Source organism: Centropristis striata, chromosome 8, assembly GCF_030273125.1.
Source record: "Centropristis striata isolate RG_2023a ecotype Rhode Island chromosome 8, C.striata_1.0, whole genome shotgun sequence".
Classification (NCBI taxonomy): domain Eukaryota; kingdom Metazoa; phylum Chordata; class Actinopteri; order Perciformes; family Serranidae; genus Centropristis; species Centropristis striata.
In genome coordinates, this window is record NC_081524.1 from 27448940 (window position 1) to 27466731 (window position 17792).

The 17792-nt window shown below is 37.4% G+C and overlaps 1 protein-coding gene across 2 annotated transcripts; it reads left to right on the top strand.

Moving 5' to 3' along the window:
- Positions 1–1070: 1070 nt before the first annotated feature.
- On the top strand, positions 1071–13255 carry ptpn2a (protein tyrosine phosphatase non-receptor type 2a). Of its 2 annotated transcripts, none has more exons than XM_059339819.1 (9): positions 1071–1288; positions 4349–4439; positions 4537–4637; positions 4713–4811; positions 7923–8060; positions 8999–9208; positions 10413–10574; positions 11644–11843; positions 12096–13255. In XM_059339819.1, the coding sequence occupies exons 1-9, from the start codon at positions 1232–1234 to the stop codon at positions 12283–12285; spliced, it is 1248 nt and encodes a 415-aa protein (XP_059195802.1). In that variant the 5' UTR covers positions 1071–1231; the 3' UTR covers positions 12286–13255. The 2 variants fall into 2 exon arrangements, with proteins under 2 accessions (XP_059195802.1, XP_059195800.1); XM_059339817.1 differs by having other exon boundaries at positions 1072–1288; positions 11641–11843.
- Positions 13256–17792: the final 4537 nt, after the last annotated feature.

Consider the following 17792-nt stretch of genomic DNA (forward strand, 5'->3'; position numbering starts at 1 on the left):
GAAGTAACATTAATGCTCGTGATACTTGTCATGTCATGTTTCTGACAGGCTTGTGTGACTCTTATGTAGACACCTTCAAAATAAAGTGTTACCATATCTTGTCAAGTCATTTATTTCTCTTAAGTTACATAATTTACACACAGTGTTATTACTATGCCAATAGCCATCCTTTGTTACATCCTTTTTGAGTGAAATGATCAATAAATGTCATATGTTACACTTTTAGTGAAGTTTTGTGTTTCCTGCAAAACTTGAAAAAATGACTTAGGCGATTATTTTAACAGGGTGACGATTTTAAGGTTATAAGGTACTTTATGTTAACGTTTACGTTTAAACGTGTCATGTTGAACAGTACCTAAACCAGACTATAATTTGAAAAAAGAAGTATAGCTATGTAGATATAAAGATATTAGTTAACTCTTGAATCGTGATATTTTGTTACATTCTTGCTCAACTGCCCTCCTCTTGTCATTGGGGTTGCCAGGTTTAGCAGAATTTTTACCTACAGTGATGGAAATAATTATTAGACCGCCCTTGTTTCCTACAATTTCTTGTTCATTTTAATGCCTGGTACAACTAAAGTTACACTTGTTTGTAAAATATAATGATAACAACAAAAAATTGCTCATAATAGTTAAATTTATAATTTTTCATAATTTTCTATGTTTTTTTTTTTTTATAAAAACCAAAATTATTATCAAGAAAACCATGGAAAATGACTAGCTCTTAAATTAAACTCTTATGAGCTATTTTTGTTGTTATCATACATTTAGTTGTACCAGACATTAAAATGAACAAGAAATTGATGAAAAACACTGGTCTAATATTTTTTTCTATATGACTGTATATCATATGGCAAGCCGTTTTAATACAAAGTAATACTGTATATTCATTATTTATATCTACAATGTAATTTTAGCCCAATCGAAGCTCTAATTGATTTATTAAAAATGTTATTTTAAAAAAATTAGGCGATTATTTTAACAGGGTGACGATGTGGAATAACGTGAAAGCGATTGGGTGCTATAGGCGGACAAAAAGACGTAACTGGCAACCCAAGCCAGCCAGTCGGCGTGCATGTAGTACATAGACTGTAGTGTTGTGCAGGAGCAGCAGACTCCCCGCAGGTTACACACACTGCTGAGAGATGGCTGACAGAAAGGAGTAACTTAGTGAACGGTGCTGCAAACACTGTGACCATTCAGCAACTGTCTCGGGGCACTACTACACCATGGAGCAAGAATTTGAAGACATTGATTCGGCCGGGAGATGGCAAAACCTTTACAATGTAAGTCGGGACACTGGGCCTCTCGTGTTTCTATGACGATCGGTTGCTAACTTACTTGGCTAGCTTAGCCCGTGAGACACATTTCCAAGTATTTGGTTACTTTTAGCTTTTCTATGCGGCACATTTATTTGTGCTAACTCATCAGACAGCATCATATTGTGGAGGGGGTTATGTACAGTGTTATACAGTAAAGACGACTGAGAAACTAGCTAGTAGTCGCTGACTTCCGTAGCTAGAAAACGTGCAGCGGCACACAGTGTTCATAGTTGAGCTCAGTTAGCTAATAGTGGATGACGCTAGCAGACGTCAGCTGCAGTTTCTGAGAACTCATCAGGACTTCCAGAGAAAAGCGCATGTGTTTTACCACCAGCTGTCTTGAGAGAGAGCACAGCATTTGGTTGATAATATTTCTGTTCCGGTTTAACTTTGGCTATGACCCTGTAATACGCAACTACTAACCGGAGGATAACATGTAATTTGAGATGTTTTGTAGAGAAACACTCAGGCAAACTTAAAATACCGGTGTTACACCAGTTCAATTATATGGGATTGAAATGTTGTCATGTATATCGACACTCTGTTAAGATAATCGACTCATTTTTGCAAGTTTTGCAGGAAACACAAAAAACTTCACCAAAAGTGTAACATATGACATTTATTGATCATTTCACTCAAAAAGGATATAACAAAGAATGGCTATTGGCATAGTAATAACACTGTGTGTAAATTATGTAACTCAAGAGAAATAAATGCCTTGGGCAATTTTTTGAACATGCCTTTGTGACTTAAGCAAGATATGGTAACACTTTATTTTGAAGGTGTCTACATAAGAGTCACACAAGCCTGTCATAAATACGACATGACAAGTATCATGAGCATTAATGTTACTTCAAAGTGTCATTCATGTTCATGTCATCCCATGTCATATTTATGACACCCTCATGTCACTCTTATGTAGACACCTTCAAAATAAAGTGTTACCATATCTTGCTTAAGTCACAAAGGCATGTTCGAAAAACTGCCTAAGTCACTTTTTATTTTTACTTAGGCATAATACATCCGCTTAAGTCACACACTTGACATAGGCCATTATCTTAAAGGGGTGAAATCACACGATCTGATCAACTGAGGATGTAGGTGATTTTACCATAGGTGGCCGGCGTCATGAGGAGATGATTTAGGCAAAAAAAAACAATTTTGACAAAGAAATTTAACAGTGTGACGATATAGAGATAAAATAATAGATAAAAGGCTTGTTTTGTAGTTGACAGGGATATCATCCAAAGAGTTTTTCTTTTTCTTTGTTTTAGTGAGTACAAAACTCTACAGCTATTTGGATTATAATGATATACAAAAAAATTATTAGACCATCCCTTTTCTTCAATTTCTTGTTCATTTTAATGCCTGGTACAACTAAGGGTACATTCGTTCGGACGAATATATTGATAACAAAAATAGCTCATAAGAATTTATTTCAAGAGCAGATATCTAGCCATTCTCCATGGTTTTCTTGATAATAACCAAAATAATTTTAAGGAAACCATGGAAAATGGCTAGATATCAGGTCTTAAATTAAACTCTTGTGAGCTACTTTTGTTGTTAGGGCCCGAGCAGCCAACGACCTGCGAGGTCCCTATTGTATTTCGGATGATTTTTAAAAAATTATTTTTATTCTTGTTTTTTTCTTCTTCCCAAATGATCGCATTTTTCACTGCCTGAACATACCCCAAAACTCATGAAGCTGCGCATGCGACCCAAGCACGACGCAGCGAACGCATGCGCACCACTCTTTTATGTTAAATCTCCACCTGAAAAGTTAAAAAAAAAAAAAGTAAAGAAGTAAAAAGGACAGTGGTGGAAGAAGTATTCAGATCCTTTACTTCAGTAAAAGTACTAATACCACACTGAAATGACTCCACTCCGCTCATTTTAACTACCTAATAAACTTTTAATGTATCATGTTTTTCATTTTAAATCTTGACCTGAAAAGTAATTAAAGCTGTCAGCTAAATGTAGAGGAGTAAAAAGCACAATATTTGCCTCAAAATGTAGTGGAGTAGAAGTATAAAGTTACATAAAATGTACATAAAAGTACCTCAAAATTATACTTTAAGTCCAGTACTTGAGTAAATGTACATAGTTACTTTCCACCATTGCTACCTGCCTCTTCTAACTTATACATGTCAGTTAAGAGTCCTCCATCAGACACTGTATGAGGATTAAAGGGACAGTTTGTGCATTATTATACAAATTATTGGTACAAATTATTGGTACAATTATTGTCAATGCCCTCTTAGGGCTAACCCTTTAAGGTTTTATTGATCGGCCCCTAGGTGGCACTGTGGTGGCAGTCTAATTTCATATTTGGTACCGTGGCCACACTATAACACTTAAGTCAATGAAATTCATAGGGGTGGTATAGACTGGCCCCTGTAACGCACACACCCCGACGGCAGCATGCCCCGACATGCATGTACTGCGAGGGCCCGTTCAGTACTGCTTGCAGTCCTAGTTATCATTATATTTGTCCAAATAAATGTACCTTTTAGTTGTACCAGGCATTAAAATGAACAGTGAAATGAAGAAAACAAGGGTGGTCTAATAATTTTTTCCATGACTGTATTTGAGTAGATTTGTTTTTGAAATTCTAACTTTAAAAGCTGAAACTATTCTGGTGTCTGTCAAAGTTTAGTTGTTAATTTGTTAATTAAAATTATTTTTTAATGGTAAGAGTAGTTAAAAGAAGGAACATAGTAACGTTATTGTCCATCATAGGATTCAAATCCATCTTTGTCTGCACCCAATACACAACGAAAACTGTGTAGTGAAAATAATGCACTACAGCACAATACAGTTAATTTGACAGATGACAACAAAGCAGAAGAGTGTGTCAGTTAAAGATGAAAGTTTCAATAAATCAAGCACAAAGTATATACTGTGTAAAAACCTTTTTTCTCTTTGTGTGGTATTAATGTTGTCAGGAGCTGTTTGTCTTGTTGACTTTTAATCAACATAATGTGACACTCCTAACTTCCTACTCATTTTTATTGTCCCCGGCAGGAGATCCGTAACCAAGCTGGTGAATATCCTTACAAAGTGGCAAAACTTCCAGTGAATCGGAATTTAAACCGCTACAGAGATGTCAGCCCATGTGAGTCTAATGACGAATAAGGTTAATCAAAATTTGCGTTCTTACCAATGACGTCTTTGTGATCTGTATTGCTCTGTGGTCTCTCATTTGGTTTCAGATGATCACAGTCGTGTGAAACTTGAAAACTCTGAAAATGACTACATCAATGCAAGTTTAGTCATGGTGGAAGAAGCCCAAAGAGCTTACATTCTTTCTCAGGTATGGCATAGTGAAAGCAATGTTGTGACAGGTTTTTATTTGTGTGTATATAACATTTGTATTTTTCTCCCCCAGGGGCCTTTGAGGAATACCTGTGGTCATTTCTGGCTGATGATTTGGGAGCAATGTTCCAAAGCTGTTATTATGCTCAACAGAGTCATTGAAAAGGGATCTGTGAGTATTCTGAAACACCTGCTAATAATTCATTTTCTTGCTGTCAGCTTTAAGGTGTCATGTTTTAGCTGTAGATATTCTTGCTACACACAGATGTCCTTGAGTATAATGTGTCTTTGTATACTCTGTCATTCCTCTTTCCTCAAATCTTTCTGTATTTACGTATTATATTTATTTGGTGGCAGAGTTAAATTTGATATTTCTATAAATATGTTTTCTCTTTAGCCTGTTTAAAAGTAATGTTGACCTGAAAGGCCGGAAATATATGAGCTACTAGTTTTACTCAAAATAATTCATAATATAAAAGATATTGCACTCTCCTTGTTTTCTTTTTAGAAAAATATCGTTTGAACTTGCTTATTCTGATCATCTGTTGAATTTCTATGAACATTTCACGGCACCAGATCTCAATACATATATTTCACAAGATTGGTTAAAGCGCTGGAGAAAGGTTACCTTCAGTCATGTTTCAAGAAAAAGAAATGCTCTGCTTTGATTAATGATTTATGTCTGAGATATTTCTCCACAAAATTGGAATAGTTGTAGTCCAGGATCCAACATTAATGGGGTTTTTCATTTGCCTCGTCGAGCAAATGGGACAGAGATCTATGTGCCCAAAGTCCATTTTTAATTGCCCCTTCACAAATTGCTTTATTTATCAGATAACAATAAAGACTGAAATAAGTTGACATGTTTAATTTAACTTTTTTGACCAGAATAAAGACACAGTGTAGAAGATTCAAAGAAACAACCATTTGATTCTTGTCATGGCATTCCAGCACCATTTATCAAAGAACTGACATTACATTCAAAATTTAATTCAATTGTATTAATATAGCCCAAAATTACAAATCATACCCGCTGTCCTTTGACCGTCACACTGGAAAGAAAGGAAAGACCCCTCAAAAAAAACCTTCAACAGGGAAAAAAAACAATAGAAAGAAGATGAAAACATGATGACAACAGATGATATGATCATATGAAGACAAACTCTGCACGTACATCATTCTGCACAGTCGAGCTCAAACATCCAAGTGAAGAAATGATACCGGCCAATCCCGAAAACACTTCTATAAACACTTCTAAATCACATCTTACGGAATAAACACCTTCTATTCTTTTTAAATGTATCAATCCACCCTGACTGGAGACCCTGTTTTTTCTCGCTTCTACTCTATTTTCATGGTGTTTAGTGACGATACAGGATAGTGTCTAGGGTTGCACATCTCTCTGTGATAAACAATTTGATACGCAGGTTACGATACGATTCAAAAATGATATACTTTTACTACAGACCAATTCGATAGGAATCAATACAGTGTAAGAATGATTTGATTTGATTCTACGGTTAATACTTGTTGTAGATATTTTCACTCACAAGTTTTATTAGGGACCGAGCACTAACGGTGCGAGGACCCTATTGTAATATTTTATTTATCTTCTGATTCGCCATGGGGTAAAAATCTGTTTTATTGTTGGTATAAACACCAAAAAGACCACAAACATCTTTCTACATTTATATTAATGTAAAAAAAAAAAAAACAGTAGTGAATCTGTCTGTCAGCAAGACAGACTTTTACATCGTTTGTCATTTCCATTCAGTCCCACGTGAGGCTGATCATTACTGAGTGCAGGTTTGATATGAGTGACATCATTTACATTTTCCCTTAATCATCTAATAAAACATTGGCCGTTGTTCAGCGGACACAATCATGTCCTGGTATAATAAATATTTAATTTATCACCAGGATAATGAAAAAAATATATAATATAAAGACATTGCCGTGCCCCTGAGCAGGACACAGTTCACAGTATAAATGCAGAATGCGGGTTGTTATTCATGTGCAGTTGTTTGTTAAACAGAGAAATCATTATTATAATTATTAGTGCATGTCTACAGCTGATAAAGTGACTGACAGCTGATCCACCGATACATCTAGGGATTCATGGCTAATTCTAGTCTATTTTTGAGGAGGCTGCTACCGACTTGGTATTGATTAAGGAGGCTGCTACTGACGCAGCCGCATCGTCCACTTGTTAAACCGAATATCCGGTCGCATTGGTTTATCGTTCGCAACCCTAATAGTATTGCGATATTTTGCTTGGCCAAATTATATCGATTCATGGCCGCCAAGTATCGATATTTAGTAACTGCAGGCTGTCAGTATTTTTGCCGTTTTTTTACAGGGGCCGTAGTGGGCTCACTTTTAGGAATATACTAGAGATACTGGTATCATATGAAACTAGAAGATCTAAGGAATCTATAGGCACCATGTGTCAGGAAATGATGTCGAGAAGTTGTTAAAATAATTGAAAGTTTGAGAAAAAAAATTGAGAGCAGGGAAGCTGAAAGTTGAGGAAAGTTTGAGAAAATGCTGCAATTGTTGTCGTCCATACATGTTTGATATCAGTTCAGTTTAGTTTGACTCAATACTTTGTTGGTCAGTCTGTGGGTCTGACTCTCATTGTGGAGAAATAAAAAGACTGAAGTGAGTTAAATAGACTGAGAATTTCGTCTTATTTGACAAAACAATTCTTGATTGAACAAAATGGACAAAAAATGCAGTTAAATCGCAATAAATTGTATCGCAATCCTCACCATATCGCAAAATGCTTAAATTCGCAATAATATCATATCGTGACTCAAGTATCAGGATAAAATCCTATCGTGGGGCCAATACGCTGATTCAAACCTCTACAACACAAGTGATGTGAATGATCAGTTTGTTATCAAACCAGCAGCTTCACCAGTTCATAATAACTTGATCATTTGAATCAGCAATGTTGGCGTAAAAGGATCCAAAACATACAGGGCAAGTGGGGCTCCAGGAAAAAACAGCTAGTGTAGTATCACAGTTCTACTGACTGTAATGGCTCTGAGGGTAGGTAAGATAATCAAAAGTGTTGTTTGGACACGGCGCATTCCTTTTAAATGGTTAATGGTATATCTTGTTAAAGATCGATTCACTCAATTAATGGAATCTCTTACAAATAAAGTGATGGCTCCTCAATCAATGTGCAGTTATCCTGTAATAGCTTCTCCATCTTATCCTTCATAAGCCTGGGAGTATTTTGCTTCCTTTCCAAGTAAATTTCTTTTTGTCTTAACAGGAAAAGTGTGCACAGTACTGGCCCACCACAGAGGAGCAACAGATGTCTTTCACAGACACAGGATTTGTTGTCAGGCTACTTGCAGAGGAGGACCAATCACATTACACCATCCGGGTGCTAGAACTGCAAAACACAATGGTGAGCATGAAGGGAAGCATATTAGGTAGTATCTTGGGTGCTGGCTCAGATGGTAAAGCGGGCAATCGCTGATCATGGCAGTCTACATGTCAAAGAACATGTAGACATTGGTGGTCTGATGGTGGCATGTAGGGTAGCCATTGGCCCCTAGTGTATGAATGGGTGAATGTTCATCAGTCGTGTTAAAGCACTGAACAAAGCACTAAGTGGTGGCTACGACTAGAAAATCGCTATACAAGGTTAGTCCATTCATCTAGGCCTCATTTTCAGGGCAGTTGCTGGCTCTGAACATTACTTTTTTTTTTTTTTAAACAATTTATTTATTAACATTTTTTCATACAGTTTACAGCATCAGTAATGGCAGTAGAACTTCAAATTCCACCCAAACCCACCCCCCTCCCAAATCAGGCCCCAAAGGCCAACTCTTGCCTTAATCCCTCATAATAATAATAATAATAATAATGAAAAATAAATAAATAAAATAATAACAATAAAAAGGATAATAATAATAACAGTAATAGTAAAGTAGATGATAGATAAATACAATACAGAAGTAAATAATAGAAAAATAAATTAAAACCATAAAAAATATAAAGAAAGTTCAAAGCACTGTAAATTACATTCAACGAAGGTCATGATATTGGCTTGGTCTTACAGGTGTGGTAACAACCAACAACTACAGCTACATCATTGACAGTACTCAACTAGTTAACTCCAGATATGTTTTAAAGTTACTCCTGGCTCTGAACATTACTTAACGTGTTTTATCTCATACTTGTCAACTCGATCAATCAATTTTGAAGCCCAGCATCTAGGTATAAATGTATGAAGTTTTCAAGGGTTGTGTGAAGTTTTCCACGTGGCAAATCAGTCTAGTCACGCAAAACTTGTGAATGTACAATGTTCTAACCATGTCAAACATCACATTTCTGTTGTAGACGGGAGAGACGAGGGAGATCTACCACTTTCACTACACCACGTGGCCTGACTTTGGTGTCCCGGAATCTCCAGCCTCCTTCCTCAACTTCCTCTTCAAGATTCGAGAGTCTGGCTCGTTGGGAGCGGAGCACGGGCCCTCGGTGGTGCACTGCAGCGCTGGGATTGGACGCTCTGGGACTCTCGCCTTGGTGGACACATGCCTGGTCTTGGTGAGAACAGAGAGGGGGCATGTCACCAAACTCAGTCCACATTAAAAGGGAAATGTTGCCTCATGTTTATGTAGAAAACAAAATGTTAAAACATTACACAAGAGATTTAAGCATTGATAAATGAGTAAGATGGGAGGTTCATGTTTTAATTATACTTGCTCAGTCAAAGATGCAAAGGGAAAGGGTGTGACATGCTGATCGTATACTAGTATGCATTCACCATTTCCAAGTGCTTATGTTATGCATTGAAGAATACTATGAAATACCATGTCCAAGGAATAACCCATAACTTTCTGCACTCCCATGCAGGTTTGAATCCACATGTTTTGATAGTTTAATAGATTTACAAATGGCCACACATTTGCTGTGGTTAATTCACCTTATTTAGCCATATTATGGGATTGGATAGTTGGTGGTATAAGATGGCCATTGACACTGCAACTGGAAAACCCCACTGGAATTGACACATGAACAGCATAGTATATACAGTATATGTTCTGTCATCCAATCTAAAATTGACTCAAATGTCCAGGTATACATGTATTTTGAACTTATTGACAGTATCAGCACTGGGGCACAGTCAAAAATATTTTACTTTAGAGATTCTAAAGTCTGCAAGAAGTATGGAATTTTAAGTTGAATGAGGTTATCACGCTGACTTTTTAAACCATTTTGAAATGGCTTTTTGAAATAGTGCCCTGATCTGAAAAGGTACCTGGGAGAAGTGGACCTGTTCATGAAAATGAATAGGCTTGATTGTAAACAATAGGCTTGTTCAACACAAAAACGTTTGAGACTGTGGTGGGAAAAGTATTCAGATCCTTCCTCAATATTTTTTAATTAATACTGAATTAAAAGTGCAGTGTTTTTCAGCAAAATGTCAGCCATTTAAGTGCAACCATCAGACCTGTTTAGAGGATGTATGTTTCTGTTGTCAAGCTAGAAACAACTCATAGACATCTGAAAGGATTTTTCCCCTGTTAAACCATCATAGTTAATATTCTTTGGATTCAGTCCTGATTATGAGTATCATGATTCCCCCAGGACTTGTGAAAGCCTCGAGCAGGAAGCTTGGACTTCTGATAATCTCAAACATAATATTAGCCTGGGTTAAGCTGTCTTAATGTTTCAGTGTTTATAAAAAAACAAAATGGTAAATGCAAAGCAATCATCAGTATTTGAAACATGTTAATCTATTTTGCAGATAGACAGGAGGAAGACTCCATCAGTGGACATACAAAAGGTGCTACTGGACATGAGGGAATACCGCATGGGCCTGATTCAGACCCCTGACCAGCTCCGCTTCTCCTACATGGCTGTCATCGAGGGAGCCAAGCTCATCCCGACAGTCAACCCAGCAGCCCAGGTAGCTCAGTCACAAGCCTAGGGAATATATACTCACATGTAAATAGGCGAGTTTCCACTGAGTACTTCCACTTTGTGGAAAGCGGCTGAGTGTTTTGGCTACGCTCACTAGTTAGTTCCCCTCGGCCTCTGTTCCCATACAGGTACTTTTGTAGTAGCTCACCAACGGAGTTTGAATGTGACAATAGACAATTTTTACCCACTATTCCAGACCCATGTAGTGACTCTTTCAAAAAAGCAACTAGCGACAAATCTAGCTACTTTTTCTGGTGTTATTGGATACTTTTGAAAACTCGTTCCTGCTATTCTTAACAAGTAGCAGGCGCCGTCCCAAAGCACTCACAATCGGCCCAGTCCTCCTGCAGCTGTCTTTCCCAGCTGCAGTCAGACCAGGAGATGTTAAGCCCTCGGCGTCCAGTGTGCACCTGTCAGCAAATGAATCACGCATTAGCAAAATTGCCGCCAATCAGCATCAACTAGTCAGTAGCGACTCAGAAAGTACCTCCCCAAGGCAGGCAATTTAAGAGCTGATATCTATCCATTTTCCATGGTTTTCTGCGTAATAAGTGTAGAGGAAGTGGCAATCTTGGGCAGCCCAAAGCATTTCATTTGTTTGTCTTTCTCTCTGTCTTACAGTACTGTGCAAAAGTTTTAGGCAGGTGTGAAAAAGTGCTGTAAAATAAGAATGCTCTCAAAAATATAAATGCTAACAGTTTATTTGTATCAATTAACAAAATGTAAAGCGAGTGAACAGAAGAAAAATCTAAATCAAATCAATATTTGCTGTGACCCCCCTCTGCCTTCAAACCAGCATCAATTCTTCTAGGACTTTTTTTTACACCTGTATAAGACTTTTGCACAGTACTGTATGTCCTACTTAAATGTACTGATTCCTTGTGTGTCGTGTCACTAGCCTCTCATACACACATTCTCCAATAAACCTGTAACAATGGTCCGGCCTTCCGCCATCTTTCTTTTTCCAGTAAAACGCCAACTTTATACATGGAATGTAAAATAGTGTGTTTCCTACCTGTGTAAAAATGGCGTTTGTGTCCGATCCCCTTCAGCAGAACAAGCAGAAAGTGATATCCAAAGATGTCTTGGAGCCAGATCTGTCCCCTCCACCACCTCCACCCAGACCTCACCTTAATGACAGCAAGCCCAATGGTCAGCCATCACCCTGTGTGGAGCCACAGGACCCCTCAGAAGACCACATACCGGCAGAAGATCCAGATGGCCAAGAAGACAACACAGCAGAAACTTTGGGGCAGTAAGTACAAGCTCATGACTTCTGAAAGTGAATTATTTCAGATTCATTGTGAGGAGAGGACACAATTTAAAAAAATTTAAAAAATCATCTGTGAAGTAAAATGTCCCCCTTTTAAGAAACTGATCTGCAACTCTCCTACAGTTTAATTTGTTATTTTTACATAATAAGCAGCAGTGGTGCTGTGCCTGTGATTGATGGGATTTCCACACTGTTGTTTGCTGACCACTTACTGATAACTGACTTTTATTTCAGTGTCAGAAAGCGACACCGTGAAGAGAGAATTGCCAGCACCTCACAGAAGGTCCAGCAGATGAAACAGAGACTGACCGACTCAGAGAGGAAACGAGACAACTGGCTGTACTGGAGACCCATTCTGCTCAACGTTGGTGCCGGGGCGGCCGTGGCTGTTGGCCTGCTGGTGTGCTGGATGTATTCCCAGTAAAAACACTTTGGGTCGCTTAAAACTGACTCCTATTTTGCACCAGTACCTGGGATTAGGTACTTCTCTAAGTAGATGTAGATGGTAATATGTGCATAACTGAGGGTATTTATTTCTTAAGGTCAAAATGCGGGCGCGCTATATCAAATGATTGTGTGCATATTTTCATGTAAGATCTTAACAATAGTTACATCTCAGGATCTTGGTGCCAGCACGATGATTTAATTTCCTTTCCTTCTTGTCACTGTTGATGAATGTACTGTATAATGGCAAATCGCTTTGAAAGAAACTTAAAGGTGCAGTACAGAGCAAAAAAAACGACATAATTCTGACAGGTTTGTTTTTGCATTCTTTATTTGTAAAGGTCAGATGTGTGTTAATCATCTGTGGACATGTTTTACATTTCAAAATGAATTGTGTTAACTGTTCATCCTACCATGGATGTGTAGGAAGCCTCCACAGGTCAGCTATGCGACTTTTTTGTTGTTTTTCTGTAATGAAATTTGCATATCATGCATGCATTTAGAAGTTTTCCACAGCACCACTTGTTCTTCCATTTAGCAGGGCATCCCAAAACGGCCAGATATATATTTTTGTGTGATGGGACACTTCATGGAGGGCTGCCTTGCTGATGTTTCAAACTTTGCTAGAATGTTAACCTTTTTATTTTCTGTTTATATGAGCACCTTTTTTTCATAGGTTTTGGTTGTCACTTGGATCATACAAGCTTTCCGGTCCCTCACCACTTAGTGTGTGTATATTCCCACTGGATGGGCGCATGCGTATATTTTCAGGTTGTCCCACTATTGTTTTTGCGGAAACCAAAGCAAAACTGTCCGTGTTTGAAAGGTAACAGTCAGGCAAGCTGTTAATTGATGAAATCTTGTACTCCCTTTATGTGGAATGTATTTTCTTTTCTTTTTTAAATTTCTGACAGAACTGACGACTACATTACAAATTGATAGTCCCAGTGGCTTTGCGTTGCGTGTGATTTCTTAATTTGAACACAGAATCGCCAAATTGTTAATCAATTGACTGGGACTTATCTAAAGCTATAATAGTGCAATTTATAAATTGGAACAGAACACCTTGGATTAAATTCTAGTTAGGAGATAGCGATGGCATACACATGTGTACCCATTAGCTTGCTGGTTGAGATAGCTTTTAATGTGCCTTGAAGTGAATTCAATGGAAAAATGTGTGCTCCAAGGTTTTCTAGCATGATCAGTAGGGATAATGGTTAATGCGAGCAGTTTTTCCCCACTTAACATGGGTAACATGTTAGCAGTGCGTTAGCTGGTTTTTAGTAACTGGAGGTGTGATGCTATAAATTGTACCAGTTGACTGCATACCAAATGTGTCAGTAGCCTGTACTGACTCCTGTGTTACTGATTGGTTAGTCACCACTGTTGGACATGGCTTTTACTCATTTAACCCATAAGAGACACATTTGACCATAACATTCCATTCATTCTTGTTTTTCACATTAGATTTCAGGGGAGTTTTGTACACTGCTTAGCTGCAGAGAGAACATGACAGATGGAGTTTTGAAGAAAAAAAAGGCAAACAGAACATGAAAAACTTATTAAAATTAAAACTTTGTCTTTTTTTAATATACCAAACCCTGCTTGTCTGCTTGTAATTTTCTTTTAGTGTCAGGAAAGCAGCTTTACAGTGTTTTTCCACAGCTCTCCCTATCCCTGCACTGAGCTGTGTTCTAGTCATAATTTAATTCTGACCATGAGCTAAATCAATGCAACCAGACTGGGGGCCTCTCATCATGGATTCCAGGAATTGATTCAATATATCAAGAAGAGGCTTTGCTCATAAAGACTACTGTAGTAATTTAATTTTCTCTTGTCCTTGGGACAACATTGGCGTGTGTGGAAAAGAAAGGGATCGGCTGATGGATGCATGTAGCTAAACAACAAAGAGAACCAGATTTTTGATGATTTTTTTTTAATTGCATAGACTCCAGTAAAAAAAATGTTAGGTTGATTAGGATTAGGTATGAGGCGGACTAGTTAAGGTTTTGGTAAAACTATCAGGGTAAACTAATCAGAGGCAGAGTATGGCCGGTGTTGAACCGACTTATGCCTGCCCACCGAGATCTGTATGCCCCTCGCAGGAGCGCGCACAGCGATGACTACATCGTGATTATTTCTACAGCAGATAGTGTGAATTTCATACTTTTGTAACATTCATTTTGACTGAAGTAACTGAGGGATGCACATCTCGGCAAGTAAAATATGAGTCTCGCCAAATAATGCATGCACCCATAACTTTGTCTCTAGATATCCAGGAGTGAAATGCTTTTACCATCTCATAATTAGGGCCCGAGCAGGCAACAACCTGCGAGGTCCCTATTGTATTTCGAATGTTTGGTTTTTTTCTTCTTCCCAAATGATCTCATTTTTCACTGCCTGAACATACCCCAAAACTCATGAAACTTTAAATATAAGTCACACCTGGTGGTTAATAACTCCCACATACTTTATCGCACATTCAAAAACCTTATATCCACGCGTTCACTGAGTTGTGCTGAATCTCGTGATATAGGCCACGCCCTTTTTCGCATAGAGTTTATTTTGCAAATTTGCAAAATGTCGTAAACATACTTTTTCGAACTCCTCCTAGCCAATTTCATCGTTTTGCACCAAACTTTGCACACAGCATCTATGGACCCTCATAACAAACGGTTATTAAAATAATTTTGATAACCCAAAGAATACTCAAGTTATTAAATAACTTCCTGCAGGTGGCGCTATTTTAAACACAAAACACGAAGTGTTGCATATCTCCACATTGGTGTGTCTGAATGACATGAAACTCAAGATCCTACTCCCCATGAGCCCCTGAGGCTCTGTGCAAAAATTTTGGCCGATGACCACTAGGTGGTGCTCTTTAAATTGAAGTATTTTATATCTCCAAATCGGTTGGTCGGATTAACACCAAACTTGGTATACTTATTGTCAATGCCCTCCTGAGGATAACCCTTGAAGGTTTTATTGATCGGCCCCTAGGTGGCGCTCTGGTGGCAGTCTAATTTAATATTTGGCACTGTGCCCAGACCATAAGACTTAAGGCAATGAAATTCATTATCATTATCATGTTTTTTATCTTTCTATCTATGTTATTTACTTCATACTGCAAACAAAATCTACCTCTGGGTACAAATAGAGTCCTCATACACACACACAAAAGAGGCACATATCACACATCATTCAACTTAAGACAGTGGGAGTTAAGAAATGGCAAGTTAAATAAAAAATTAAAAAATTAAATTAAAAATTATTAAAAGTTCTTAGAGGTCCAGACTATACTTAGATATTGATGTGATATCTAGAAATAGTAAACACATACATAAAAGCAACAATAAATAAACACCTGTGCAAAGCATAGCAGGGACAAAACTGTTTTTGTGTCTTTTTCTTCTACACCTAAGGATTGTAAACCTACGCCCAGAGGGGAGGAGCTGAAACTCTGTGTGCAATGGATGGGAACTGTCATTTAAAATTGAACCAGTAATGCGCTGTAATTGTTTTGTGTACAAGGTCTCCATGTTGAGCTGTGGCTCACCAATCAGTGTGCTAGACCACTTTACTATTTGGTTGACTGAGTTTTTATTTTTCAATGAGAGGTTGCCGTCGGGGTGTGTGCATTACAGGGGCCAGTCTATACCACCCCTATGAATTTCATTGCCTTAAGTATTATAGTGTGGCCACGGTACCAAATATGAAATTAGACTGCCACCACAGTGCCACCTCGGAGCCGATCAATAAAAACTTAAAGGGTTATCCTCAGGAGGGCATTGACAATAGTTGTACCAAGTTTTGTATAATAATGCACAAACTATCTCTTTAATCCTCATACAGTGTCTGAAGGAGGACTCTTAACTGATATGTATAAGTTAGAAGAGGCAGGTAGCAATGGTGGAAAGTAACTATGTACATTTACTCAAGAACTGGACTTAAAGTAAAATTTTGAGGTACTTTTATGTACATTTTATGTAACTTTATACTTCTACTCCACTACATTTTGAGACATATATTGTACTTTTTATTCCTCTACATTTAGCTGACAGCTTTAGTTACTTTTCAGGTCAAGATTTAAAATGAAAAACATGATACATTTAAAATGATTACCCATTTTTATAAATTAAACCACTTAAAAGTAATCTCAAAAGGATCTGAACACTTCTTCCACCACTGTCTTTTTTACTTCTTTACTTTTTTTAAACTTTTTTTACATGTATTTTTTTTCCTTTAATTTATTTTTTGTTGTTTGTTTGTTTTTTTGTTTTATTTTAATTTTTAATTTTAATTTTTTTTAATTAAAATTTTTTTATAATTTTTTTTTATTTTAATTTTTTAATTTTCAATTTTTTAAATTAAATTTTGTTATTTTTATTTTTCCGCTTCTGCGCATGCGCTGCTTTTTTCGCTGACCCGCAAAAAGACGCGCATGCGCAGAAGCGGAAAAAGACGCGCATGCGCAGAAGCGGAAAAAGACGCGCATGCGCAGAAGCGCAGCAGGGCCGCGCATGCGCAGAAGTGAAAAATTTTTTTTTTTAGAAATTTTAAAATTTTAAAAATTTTAGAAATTTTAAAAATTTTAAAATTTTAAAAATTAAAATATTAAAAAATTTTAAAAATAAAAATAAAACAAAAAAATAACAAAAAACAAACAAACAAACAAACAAAAAATACATGTAAAAAAAGTTTTTAAAAAAGTAAAGAAGTAAAAAAGACAGTGGTGGAAGAAGTGTTCAGATCCTTTTGAGATTACTTTTAAGTGGTTTTACTTTTAAGCTGGCCACACTATAACACTTAAGGCAATGAAATTCATAGGGGTGGTATAGACTGGCCCCTGTAACGCACACACCCCGACGGCAGCATGCCCCGACACGCGTGTACTGCGTGGGCCCGTTCAGTACTGCTTGCAGTCCTACTTTAGACTGTTTTGAGTTGACAGTTCATACACTAACTTGCTCTAAGAAAGGAACGATGAAGATCTCAGCAGGTAATAAAATATAGCCCCACCTCTGCATATTGCATCCACATTGTAACTTTGTTTCAGCATATATTGAGCCATTAGATAGCCTGAGTTACATTCATTTAATAGGTAAGAGGATTTAGGGATTATGCATAAAACATAAATAAAACTGCGATAGCAATCAAATGGTATTATCAGCACTTGCCCGACAAAAACAACTGTAACTAAACGCGGAGTCTAGTAAAACACCGATGAGTATAAACTTTCATAAACTAAAGACAGCAGGCTATATATCACCATTGATGAAGCACAGAAAGAGTGTTATGTGGTTTTTAATTTGATCTTTACTATAGAAATCATCACAATGTAGTTTTCGCAGTGCGCGCTCCCGCGAGGGGCAGCACATCTCGGGCATAACTCGGCACAACACTATTACATTATTTATACAGTCTATGCACAACACCGGTCATTCCGGTGTTTCGGATTATGTAACGCTGTAGAACCAGTCGGTGATC